Genomic DNA, 12805 nt, shown 5'->3' on the forward strand with positions numbered 1-12805 from the left:
AATTTTCCTTGATCTTGTTTCGTGTTTTGTCTTGATATAAAGAAAAACAAAGGCTTGTTAAAAGAAGGAAGTTAAAGTGTAAAACCAATGTTGACTATAATAGAAGCTTGCTAACTCTTTTGTTTTTCTAGTAATTCATTAGTTTTGAAATATTTAAAGTATGAAATGTATGCCGATGACTTCATATGCATGCAATTTTCTATAACGTGTCTATCACTAACAATATTTTAAGTGACATTTCATTCTTGTTAAATTCCCCCAATACCCTGCCAAACCTAAACTACTGTGAAATAGGACCAGGTACGCAATCCCTGAAATTACAACAGCTTGTTCAAGCTTGATAATAAAACAATCCTTTCTATAATGAATTATACCATTCTTGTCCTATTATTTGTGTCCGTTCATTGGACTATCAAGTGCTGGTTTTACAAAAACAAATAAATTAAACAAAAACAATAAAAACCATTGACTTGAATAATTATCTGTTGTATCAGCAGTTTTATTTTCAAATAAACTGGAGCAAATGGAAAAAATATCGGAAAATTTTAGATAGTAAATTGGGTTTCCTTATTCGTTATTTTTAGCAACGCTCTGGTTTTCCAGTTGCTACAAATATACTGACGCGTAAGTGAAAGACTATTTGTAGATATTCAGAATCAAAATTATTTAAACGCAAATGAAAATTAATTTATCAACCACTTTATTTTACAATTTGTTGTGTTAGATATGGCATATTATCCCGGTATTTATAACGGAATTGCAAAACATCCCGACTACATAACCCGTAAAGCAAGACGTGAAACGTTCGGAACCGACGAAGAGTTTTTCATAAGATTAGCAATATGCGGATTTTATGCTACAGGTATTTAATATAATATTATGAAATAAATTGATATTTGGAGCAGTTGTTTGAAAATTTAGCTCTGTTTAAATTTGGATCATTACAAAATGATTAAAAACATATAAGAGTTACACATACATGTATCTGGGTGCACTTTCAAACAAAATAATGATATTGAATGTTTATGGTTATAAATGTAACCAAAAAATCATGTTTTGGTAAATGTCTTGGTAGACAACGGTCTTTTACGGGAAAAAAATGCACTATTATTTTACAGAAGTCAGGCACAAGTTTTTATATGTAAAACATATAGCATGTTAATTTAAATAATTTTTAGAGCAGCAATTCTTTATAACCGTCCATAGATGACCACAGTATTATTTTACGACTTAAGATATTTAGAAGTCCGACAAAAGTTTCAAACCTTCCGTGCTTTTAACACTAGTAGTGTCAGAGAAAGTTCATATATATGAGATAAATAATATAGTTTATTAGTTTATTTCAGTCTCTTTCGTATGCATACATATATACATAAAACATATTAAAAATTGATAAAAAGTACATATGACCATTCTTCAAAAGAATTATAAGAGACTATATCATGTATATACTTATCATTATCCCTAAAATATGTTTATTTGTTATTGCAACCAATTTGTTATGCAAAATTTTCAAAGCAATACATTTAGACCGTAATTGTTATGAATATTCTGATTTCTCCCTTGCAGGATTAGACAGGATTAAGACAGTATCATTACTGGAATATGTAATAAGTGCTGTAATTGTTGGTATGATGGCTTTCCATAGATAGAGATGGTTTTAATAATAGCCAGGAGGGAGCATCTCAGAATCTCTAAAATAATGAAATAACTCAGCACCGTAATCCTGATTTGTGTTTGACAAAGGGCCATAGTTCTGTCAAAACCCATGCCAGATTATTGGATAGTGACCTACAATTTTGATAGACAGATTATATGTTTCAAATGAAAACCTGCGAAAAACTTTAACCTTCGATTAGCCGAGTTGAAAGGAAATAATCTATAAAAGCTGTTTTTATTGATTAAAGTAATACATTAAATGTATGCGCATTCAACAGTTACCGATACGGTCATGTCCTTGAAGTTATTTTTCATTATGAAAGTTTTGGAGTTTTAGGGGAATATTTAAGCCAACAATCTATGTAATATCAGTTACTATTTAGCGAAACAATAAAAATGACAGCTAATACAGAACGGAAAACCCTAATATCATCTGTACGTAAGATAAGATAAGATGAGATGATCTTTATGTAAAGTTGGTTACAATTTACATAATAACAATAGCTGTAAATCTATTTTCGGACATAACAGACTATCTTTTAACATTCAAACAAACAACCTGTATCAAAAAAGGTTAAAAGACTCTATTGTTTATCTATGATCAAAGCCTTAAAATATTTCAAGATCAATAAGCACAAATGGATGATCGATTACGAGCAAATATCACAATATAATACAAAAGACTAGAATGTATTTTTATGTACACTAAATATATAACTGTTTAATTTGTAAGGTGTAAAGCATTATCATTTAAGATCTATCTATCCGTTGGTCTTTTCCTATTCACTTGAGTTACAAAAGACAATAACATTGGAATGTAAACATATTGTAATTAAATAATTATAGGAGGTATTGATCGTGTCGTTTTGAAAAGACATTTGTGTTTAACTAATGATTTATGTAATTGACTCGTGACTTTGTAAAACAAATGGCATGTACACAATACATTATATCGTATATCGACTTCCCTCGAAACAAATGTTCATGTACAAGCATATTCATAAAAGGTATTTGTTTCAAGTGCACAATCTTGTCTCCTGTCGTAAATTATTATTTAATCAATTTTTATAAACTTAGCTCCGTTTTCATTTTTTCGAGTGTAAAAAATTCCATATCAAATCACAATTTACCAGAAGAGCAACGTGAATTCCCTTCCATATTTGTAAAATGGCGTTGAAAATGAAATACATATATTTTTTATTGTCCTTTGTATGAATTTATTAGACATGATATGGTTCATAAAGCCTGCAATTTTAATAGCAATTTTACGGATTAATCTGGTCAAGAAAACATTAACTTCATATTGTCTAAAAACTAGCAGTAAAATATGTCGTACGATATCAAAAGCCAGAACCGACTTTCTGTATGGATAAACCTATGTAAATATTAACAAGGTTAGCTTTCAAAAAAGCTAGTAGCGACTCGCTTCGTAATTTTTTTCAAGGGTGTGTTTAAATGTAAAAATGACAGTTCTGTTAGCTGAAGAGACTTCAGCGAACATCAAAATAAAAGTGAAGTCAACACTGGCCCGGTGCCCGATGGCCAGTGTATATAAGTTCAGGCCAGTGTAAATTTAAGAAAATTTTGTTAATTATTTAGTAGAATAAATTCAAAACTGGAATTCGGGCCAGTAAATTCAAAATCTTAAACTCATTGACTGAAAGTGACATATAAAGTTCTCTCAGTTTAACCAAGATGAGTATGAGTATATGTGAAGGTGCATGTAAACAGATTGAATGAAGAACCTATGTCTATGCACATTTACTATATGGCCTGTTGACCTTGACCACAAAAATGTTAGATAGGTAGATTTCATAAAGATGTCTCTTTATACAAAATTAAGTTGTTAAACATGCTTTATGTTATTTAGTATTGGAATGAGAGGCACAAGTCCTAAAGTAAACACTAAAGTAAAGTTGTCAATCAATTCAGCCAGAAAAGCCGGGATCCTATTAAAAATATAGGGATCCCAGAAATTGACCAGTCTATGAAGATGTTTTTCAGATAAGCCGGAATCCTATTAAAACATATAGGGATCCCGGGAATTGACCAGTTCAAGAATATAGTTTTCAGAAAAGCCGGGATCGTATTAAAATGTAAATAGATCTCACGGATTGGCCAGTTCAAGTATATAGTTTTCAGAAAAGCTGGGATCGTTTTAAAACATAGAGGGATCCCGGGATTTGACCAATTCAAGAAAATAGTCTTGGTTTTTCCAATTAATTAGGCATATAATTATAAGTATTGTGATTTCCGTATTTTAAGTTTGTGAATAAATAGCTGTAAATATATCTATATTCTAAGTTAAATTAATTTAACGTTCATTATATACAATAAAAAATTAACGTTTCATTACGACAACAATCAACACAAATATAGTTCATTAGGTTTTTCCTCCATATCTTATACGATCCCGGATCCCGGGCGTCCCGGATCCCGGCCAGTAAATACCTACACTAAATACCGAAAAGGATAAAATGACCGGAAAAAAGGAAAAATAAAAAATGCACTGAACCAGATGTACACTTATGTTAATTAACCAAACGAAAACTTACTACAGAGAAAACAGGTGAAATCGCTAAATCAGAAGTCAGTGTAAATATGATTTATTGAAAAGAACTCATAAAGACAAACATTTTAATCATCATTATATCTTTGCGCTCAAAACAATACTTGCTGATTTTTAAAAATGGCGTGAAAATTGAAGGTTTTTTGACGCTATGTAAGATTAAATTTGATTGGCTAAATAATTTTGGATCCTAGCCCTGATAGATAAATTGTGTAGAAAGCTGGAAGCCAAGCTTCGATTAATTTTTTGGATAGCTTCGGAGTTTTAGGTTGTTTCTCAGTAAAATCCTACCGTAATACCGGCTCGCCGTGGCGAGCCGGCAAAATACTAACTTATTCATGGTAAATAGTTAAATTCAACTCAAAATGAATTGCATGATACTGATAGTATTATTTATGAGAATATAGTATTATATATGAGAACAAAGATGATAGAAGAATAGGAAATATTCAAAACTTATTAATGCCTTTGCTTCTATATTAGTTATTCTTATGGACTGTATAAGTCCACTATGGGAATTATTAATCTTACTGTTTCAAAATTATACTACTTTTTGTCTGATTATCATAAACATAGCACCTGTTGATCAGGGTTTAAATATTTCTTTTAACATTATCATGAGAACTTGTAAATATTTTGTATAGGTTAAGAATGTGTATCTTTTAACATGTGTACAAAATCATTGCTTATCAGTTCCCCCCTGATCTAATCATGGATGATATCTGATTTTATAATGTTCTTTTTATACTGCGCACTAGAGCAACATTTACGAATATCAGGGTTTTTTTTTAGATTTCCATGTTTTATAGCAGTTTTGAAAGAAAGGATAAATAATGGTTTGGTATCTTTTACATGTACTATGTAAATATAGACAATTGCTAAATCTAATATGATATGAAGCCCTTCCTTTCTGACTTGACATTGTTGGTATCAATTTATACAAATGTTGTTTAACACAGGATTATGTAATGCCATTGGAAAATTAAGTGGTCAAAATTTTGCATCAATATTTCAATATGTAGCACTATCAATAGGTCTCTATGTTAGTTAAAGAAGTGAAAAGGTTATGCTTAACTTACTATCCAAAAAGAAGAGTGGAATGTTGTTTTTTTTCTTATCAACTATATGGTAGTATTGTAATACGTTTAAAACAATGAAAAGTGTCTCAATAAATATGTTTAGATTGGTTTTTTACTTGTAAATGTATTGTAATTTATGTTATGTATATTGTCATGTGATATGTAATATGAGACAATAAACTATATATAAACTTTAGTTATACTAGAAATAACAATGCTTTGTAAAATCGATGGTGTGAAATAAAAATGATTAAACGTTGTTGATTACAATACTGATATTATTGGACTGGTGAACAGCTGCAAACGCCTCGTTCAATATAGATTTGACAGCTGTAAACACGCCAAGTAAAATTGGTATGTTTAAACATATTTATTGAAGCTCGATTGTAAAACAAATATCTTAATCACAATTATTTTTTCTTTTTCTTTAAGGAACGTACGATTGTGTGAAATGCTTTTTCTGTGGAATCTGTTTTAGAGATCTGCCGCCTGATCAAAATATCTGGTTCCATCATGCAACAGATTCTCCAAAATGTGAATTTCTGAAGTTACACAAAGGAGAAAAGTTCATTGAGAAAGCACTATATCTTGCTGAACGTGATCCAACGGTAAGTGATATCAATCAACGACGCTTTCCACAGTAATGACCATATATGACTCAATGACGGCGATCAGTTGTCTCGCCCGAGTTCTTCAATCGAAAAACTTTGTTTAATTTTTTAAAAAGTATACATCCAAAATACTTGTATGAAATAAATATGGTAGTAAATTGCCTCAAAATGCACGAAATCATTGCTATATTGATAATACTGATAAAACCCTGAATAATATTTTGTTCTGTATCATTTTATTCTGCTTACGTACATTATTCATGTGTGTTAAATAACAAAGACATTCTTAGTTACAACTCTTTACAGAATCGTTCATCAAATTAAGGAACAATATATATATAATTTATTGTTGATAAATTTGATAAATAAATATTTTGTAAGATTATAGTTTCATGCCCTTTAAGTCATTTTCATATAACCAAAGTTTTTTTTACTTGTATTACATCGTATACATAGTTACCATTCCTAATAATCGGATTGAAAATTGTTTTTGTTTCATTGTAAACAGGAACTCGATGACGAGAAAGATCTGGAGTGCAATGATTCTGATCAAATGATAGAAGACCTGAATAGTAGGGCCTCGCAGATGATGATGGATAAAGGATATAAACAGAGTGAAGTTGAGCAGGCGATAATCAAAGCGAGAGAAAAACACGGTCAGTGAATTAATATATTCTTTAATTACAGACGATAATGTCTCCCATTGAAAGTAAAAGACATTTCAATTTGTTTAGTCACCTGACTGCAGATCGATGATGTGTGTGCGATTGACAATTTCTTCGATTTAGGCCTTTAAAACTGTTCCTGGGCTTGAATGTGCCTGCAGTAAAACGAAAATATAAAAGTAAAGATAAATATACAAAATTGAATATTTATTTTATTATTTCGAAAATATAGGAAACACACTGATACGCAGCAAACTGATAATGTTTTAACTTTATTTTTTATGCATTTTTTTTATTGGTTTTACGTCGAAGATCGTAAAGCATCTTTGGAGGAAGACCTAGTAGAACGACAGACATTTAACATCAATTGAACATTGCTATATGACATATATGAATATGCATTTTAAAATGCCTCGTCTGGTTTCAGGTTACGGAGAACTTAAAGTCACCGAGATCTTTGAGTGGTTGCTTGAAAATGAATCGATCAACAAACCAAGTAAAGTTTTCTCTACCGCACCCTCAACCGCTACATATCACGAAAGCCCGGCAACATCCTTCTCTGGTTTCTCAAAAATCATGGACACATCAGATTTTAATGGGGAATCATTTGATCCAGGTAAGCATACAAAAGCAAACCTTCTGTTGTTACCAAAAAGTAAAATAATTTCTTTCGTTTCTATAGGATTGTTCGGAAGACATTTACAATGTTGAATGTCAATGCTTTTTGTATATGATAGTTTTCTTTTATCAGTCATCAGACTTCCGAAATATCAAATTGAGAATGAAATTTAGATTGAGTAATTTGAACGGTTAGGAAGTTCTTTATTGAATCATTTTCAAACGGAAATGTGATTATTCATTAGTTTCGTCTTAAATTCTATTAAATGTTCAACTCAGATTCTTTTATAAAGACCGTTAATAATAAACTGTCCACACTAAAAGAAATCAGTACCAAAGTTTAATTTTAAAAATTACTGCTTCAAACTTGAAACTAAAATTTTGTGTCATGGTCAAAAATATCTTTTCGTCTCAAACGATCTTTTAATACATAACAAGAAATTTGATATTCTTAATATGAACTAACTTGTAAAGGCCTGTATTTATTCAATAATTTACAAGTTTGGAAAACTTCGTTAAGTTCCATGCTTCTTTGTTGCCTAAATCGCAATTTAGGTGACCTTTCAATAGCTTTTAGTAATAGTAGTTTGTAAAACATATGAATAGATGAAATAGGAGGATAGTCTTTAAGTGTTCAGATAAGATATGACAAAGTTTTCATAAGAATAAAATAAAATCATTATTAAAGTAAATAATAAATAAATAATAATAATAATAATAATAATAATAAATAATAAAAAAATAAATAATGATAAGAATATTTAAAAGTGTTATGTATGTTAACTTTGATAACTCTTGATTACAGAACATCGTCACCTTATAGAGGAAAACCGAACACTAAAAAGCAAAATGACCTGCAAGATATGCATGGACAAGGAATCATGTGTCTTGTTTCAGCCGTGTGGTCACATGGTCTCGTGCATGAGCTGTGCAAGCAGGTTAAAGACATGCGCAGTGTGCAGAGCTACAGTAACACAGACAGTTCGTACTTATACTGGTTAAACTGGAGTTTAATTACTTGATGAGGCTGGTTTACAGTCTTTGCTAAATTGGTAACAATGCATGGATATTTATTTATTCATGTAGACAAAATTATGAACGGTTAGAAAAATTACAGGTAGAATAAGTCGAAATTTCTATAAAATGAACATCATGTTCTTCAATGACACAATCCTAACTGGGAAACCAGTGCATACGTCGATGCTATATTTAGAAATAAACGGAATCCCAATACACATGTATAATACGTGTTTACCATATTTAAATTCGCTCTCTTCTCGGCTACTGTAACTTACTGTATATGGTGTGTTATCTTAAGATCCTTTTTAAAGTAATATTTTCCTTGATTATATCTCGTGTGAAAGTTATAATGAAACTTAAGAAGGAAATAAACCCTATTTTGAATACAATAGAGATTACTTTTGAAATATTTAAAGATTGAAAACTTTTTTATAGATTACAATAATTTTGATTCCATATAAATGACATTTAATCGCTGTTATAACCCTATCCCCCAAAAGCCCCTTGTGGTCACTAAGAAAAATAACAAGATCAGGATCAAATGATCCAAACAAAATGGAAAAAATAATGGTTTGCAAAGAAAACCCTTTAATTTGGAATAAAATTGACAAGTGTAATCAGATCAAAATTAGGATCAATTTTATGATTAAGATGAGTATTTGGATTAACTGTAAAATACAAATATCTTGTAAAATAAAATATTTAATGTTTATTCTAAAATTTCATTAACATCCTATTTCAAGTCCAATTTTATCAAGTTGATATATAAGTAAAAACAATGGAAAGTATTTGAGTTTTTTAATTTGATCCTTAAATCATAGTGAACACGAGGCCAGGTAATGCACAGAACCTCCAGGTATGCCATTTTTGATACCTATCAACGCAATCTAGAAATGGCGAAAGGCTGAATATCCATTCATACTTGCTAAGTTTTTTTTTTGTTGTTTCTGTTTTCTGTTTTGTTTCTGTCTTTTTGTTCCTGTTTTTTGCTTTGTATTTGTTGTGTGTTTGTTTTCTTTGTTGTTGTTGTTTAAATCATAGAATTGCTCTTACTAAATAATGAATGTCATCACATGTATAGCTTATAATTATGTGTAGAATCTGATGAAAACATACCAAGATCAGAAAGAATATGTAAATCATGTATGAGACAACCTGAAACAGAGTATCATTTTCTGTTAGTCTGTTCACGTTATAGATAATTGAGGAAAAAGTTTTTTTAACCCTATTTTTTCATTGGCCTCTGTTATCAAATTTGATGGCCTAATGTCTTCTAATTCAAAGAAAACTATATGTGCTTAATCTAAATTTATTTACTTAGCAAATAGACGACGTGTTTCATAATATTTCTTTTAATAATAACTGAAAATGAAATGTATTTGAAGAGGTTTGCGTTTGCATGTATATTTTTCCAAAAAAACTAACTTGCAACAGTGAACATTACTTTAAATCTATAGGCCTTTAGTGTTCTTCATGTCTTTATATTTCAGAAAATGATAGAATAAGTTGAGTGCAGACTTTTAAGAATATTTAGGTTGGCGTATTTTTATTTGAAACTTATACATGCAAGCGCAACATATTAAATATTAAACAGAATATTCCATAAATCATCTTTATGTTTGCTGTAAAATTCATGTTTGGATCTCCTAAAATTTTATATAATATTATTCAATTTATACTTTTTATAAGCATTATGTTATGCTTTATGCAAATAAACGTTTCGTATTCGTATTCGTTTTTTTAGGGTGACGGGGGCGGGTGGGGGTAGTAAGGCCCCAAAGATATCCCCGTTCTTTGGCTCCGTCATATGACTAATAAACAGTCGTTCGCAACTCGAGCATATTATTAAAATTAACAAAGTAATAGCATTTTCATGTAAAGAAGGCGACTTAATATCTATTTAGCAAAATACTGATTGTGAGTTTTGTAACAGGGTTAAAAATAGACAATTGGATTGAGCGATAAATAAATATTGATGTGACACTTCTGGATTCCTGTTTTCACTAAAGTCATACTACATCAAATCTTACCATTTATAATATGGCCATACAGCTGACAATATGTCCTTTTGGTAAAAAAAAAAACATGTACGCTGACACATTGTATTTCAGAATGTAAAATAAATAATGAATTTACATGTCTACCAACATGTACGATTAAATTTATTAGAGCAAATGTCAGTATAGATAAAACCGCACATTTATATAAGCACCTATAGGAATAGAAATATTTACGAGTTCCACACCGTCACTCACACATTAAAATACATTATAATGGAGTTTTATGACAAATTAAACGGTTAGGTTTTATTTTAAATTTAATTCCGTGATGCATTACAAATAGGCCTACAATAAATCCATTTATAGGCAGCTGAAATCCGGTAAGAAAGTAAAACAACAATTGAAACTCAAGACACATTTCTGTATATATATATATTTTTAAAATGTTAAAAAGAGCCAAATGTATGTTCAATCTCTTAATGCCTCAATTTTCTTCGACACACATTCAACTATGTCATTTTGGCAGAATTATTTCAAATGTGTAAGCTTTTTGCTAGGAAGTTTTACTCATCAAGTAAACGAATGTGCCTGAAATACAGCACAGGGGCTTTTATGATTTTCTTCCATCAGTTAATAATGTATAAGTTATCGCTCGCACGTGTCTCAAAAAGTGTCAAAGTGACTTAAATATATGTATTTCATTTGTAATTTTTCCTTGCACGGAGAGATAAATTTCAATGGATATAAAATACTATTCATTGATAAGTTTATATAAGAAGTGTTCTTTAAAAGCAGGTTACAGTCTGAGAAAATATATCGGAATGTTTCAATAAGGTAAAAGCATTCTGATCTTGTAAGTGTGTGAAAATTAAACAGACAAAAGCTGCATGTTGTCCTTTTAGACGACATACCGCTATGCTCTTGTGAAACAGATGCAAGAACAAATCTAATATTGTAATGGTTCTATTCTATGTATGGTTAAGTATACAAATGAAAATGCGAGATGTGCAGGCTGATATTGAGCCTGCTGAGGTATTTGTCTCACCCATACCATGATCTTAAAGCTGAAGGGTTGCTAGGAGGGCGTGGGCGGTAGCAAGTTTGAAAAAAAGCGAACCTGTACCACTTTTGTCATCATTTCTGCCATTTCGGGTCTTCGCCCCTCAAAAGTCGAAGGCAAAAACAAGGTAATATGCCCAATCAGTGTGTCTTCACATTCGGCTATAGAGGGCGACACAAAGACACGGTGTATTTTAGGCGAAATGGCGATATTTTAATAGGCGAAAGGCAAAGACACGATATTTACCGTGTCTTAGAATGGGTTACGGAGGATGCATTTTGTGTATATCGAAAGACAGTCAATGTGCATCTCATTTTTATTTTATACAAGTCGTTTATAGTTTATTTAAAAAATTTTAATTGTTTATGTTAAAATCTAATTCAAACCTTTGTCCCCGTGAAGATAGCGCAGGAATTTTACAAATAATAAAGCGGAATCTGTAATATATTAACATCGTAGTTTATCTAAAATACGGTACCCAGGTTGGCAAGAATGATCCTGAAAAATGAACGTTTTCCTTTATATCATTTATAATAAGTGTTAAAAGTATAGTATCTTACCAGTCGTATGGGCTATTTCAATCTGATTTACTATATATTATTATATATTTACTATATATATTGCTCCCGTTGCTCGTTACATTTATTGCACAGCTTCGGCTTTAATGTTGAACAATTCCTGCGCTATTTTCACAATCCTACATTACGGGATAAACACACAGTGTTCATTCTTGACTTTTTTATTCTCATTTCATTTATTTTTATTATCAAATTTCATAAAATGGCAAAGAAATTTCCAAAACATTTTCTTACATACAAATTACACTGTACTGTCAAAAGACAAACAAAGCGTCATATATATTGTTTATTACGTTCCTGCGGCCCAATGAGTACATTTTAACGCTTTTAACAGGAAACTTTCAGCGCCTTCCTGTTAAATTTCTAACGCTGTCACGTAAGCCAGACAGTTATGCAACCTCAAAGCTACAGAGAAGTAATCGGTAAAATTATCCGACAGCCTTGTCGGAAATATTGTCTCGTACTTCTGATGGTAAATAGTTGATATAGAATTGAAAACAACGATCAGTGAAATATGGCCATCAAGAGTTTTTAGTGTTTTATCATTTACTTTATTTGCGTCTATTTCACTCGTATATGTTTTATATTTTAGTGTTATATATTTTAGTTCCATTTTTATAATAACTATTTATCCTTAGAGCAGTTGTAGTTCCACGAAAAAGAGAGTAGTATTGCTTCTTACTATCAAAGACCTGCGAACAATATAATGATGTATTGATTTGGGCAAATTAAACACTAGCCGGTTTCTAGTTCAAATAATGTTAATACATGTATTTGGTAACTGGGTCAGTGCTATCTTTATATGTCTAACATGGCGCCACTGAAATAGCTCTTGCTGTATGCAGCGATACTGATTTTCGTCAAAAAACACATTTAAAATACTTGTATCCCGTGCTCAGATGATAGGTATCACAGGTTCACAGGAATAAGCCTAAAAAATTGCGAT

At 30.7% G+C, this 12805-nt stretch overlaps 1 protein-coding gene across 1 annotated transcript; it reads left to right on the forward strand.

The window, feature by feature from the left end:
* The first annotated feature begins 607 nt into the window (after positions 1-607).
* LOC132740531 (baculoviral IAP repeat-containing protein 3-like) lies at positions 608-10204 on the forward strand. The gene is made up of 5 exons (XM_060728454.1): positions 608-862; positions 5740-5915; positions 6427-6574; positions 7011-7199; positions 8007-10204. The coding sequence occupies exons 1-5, from the start codon at positions 727-729 to the stop codon at positions 8201-8203; spliced, it is 846 nt and encodes a 281-aa protein (XP_060584437.1). The 5' UTR covers positions 608-726; the 3' UTR covers positions 8204-10204.
* Positions 10205-12805: the final 2601 nt, after the last annotated feature.

Source organism: Ruditapes philippinarum, unplaced genomic scaffold, assembly GCF_026571515.1.
Source record: "Ruditapes philippinarum isolate M1 unplaced genomic scaffold, ASM2657151v2 ctg557_1_1_1_1, whole genome shotgun sequence".
Classification (NCBI taxonomy): domain Eukaryota; kingdom Metazoa; phylum Mollusca; class Bivalvia; order Venerida; family Veneridae; genus Ruditapes; species Ruditapes philippinarum.

What these genes read in the sequence shown, in the direction of transcription:
- LOC132740531 (XM_060728454.1), top strand. Translation starts at nt 727, where the DNA reads ATGGCATATTATCCCGGTATTTATAACGGAATTGCAAAACATCCCGAC. An exon ending in CAAAGCGAGAGAAAAACACG is followed by an intron (nt 6,575 to 7,010) that starts GTCAGTGAATTA and finishes GTCTGGTTTCAG; the next exon opens with GTTACGGAGAACTTAAAGTC. An exon ending in TGGGGAATCATTTGATCCAG is followed by an intron (nt 7,200 to 8,006) that starts GTAAGCATACAA and finishes TCTTGATTACAG; the next exon opens with AACATCGTCACCTTATAGAG.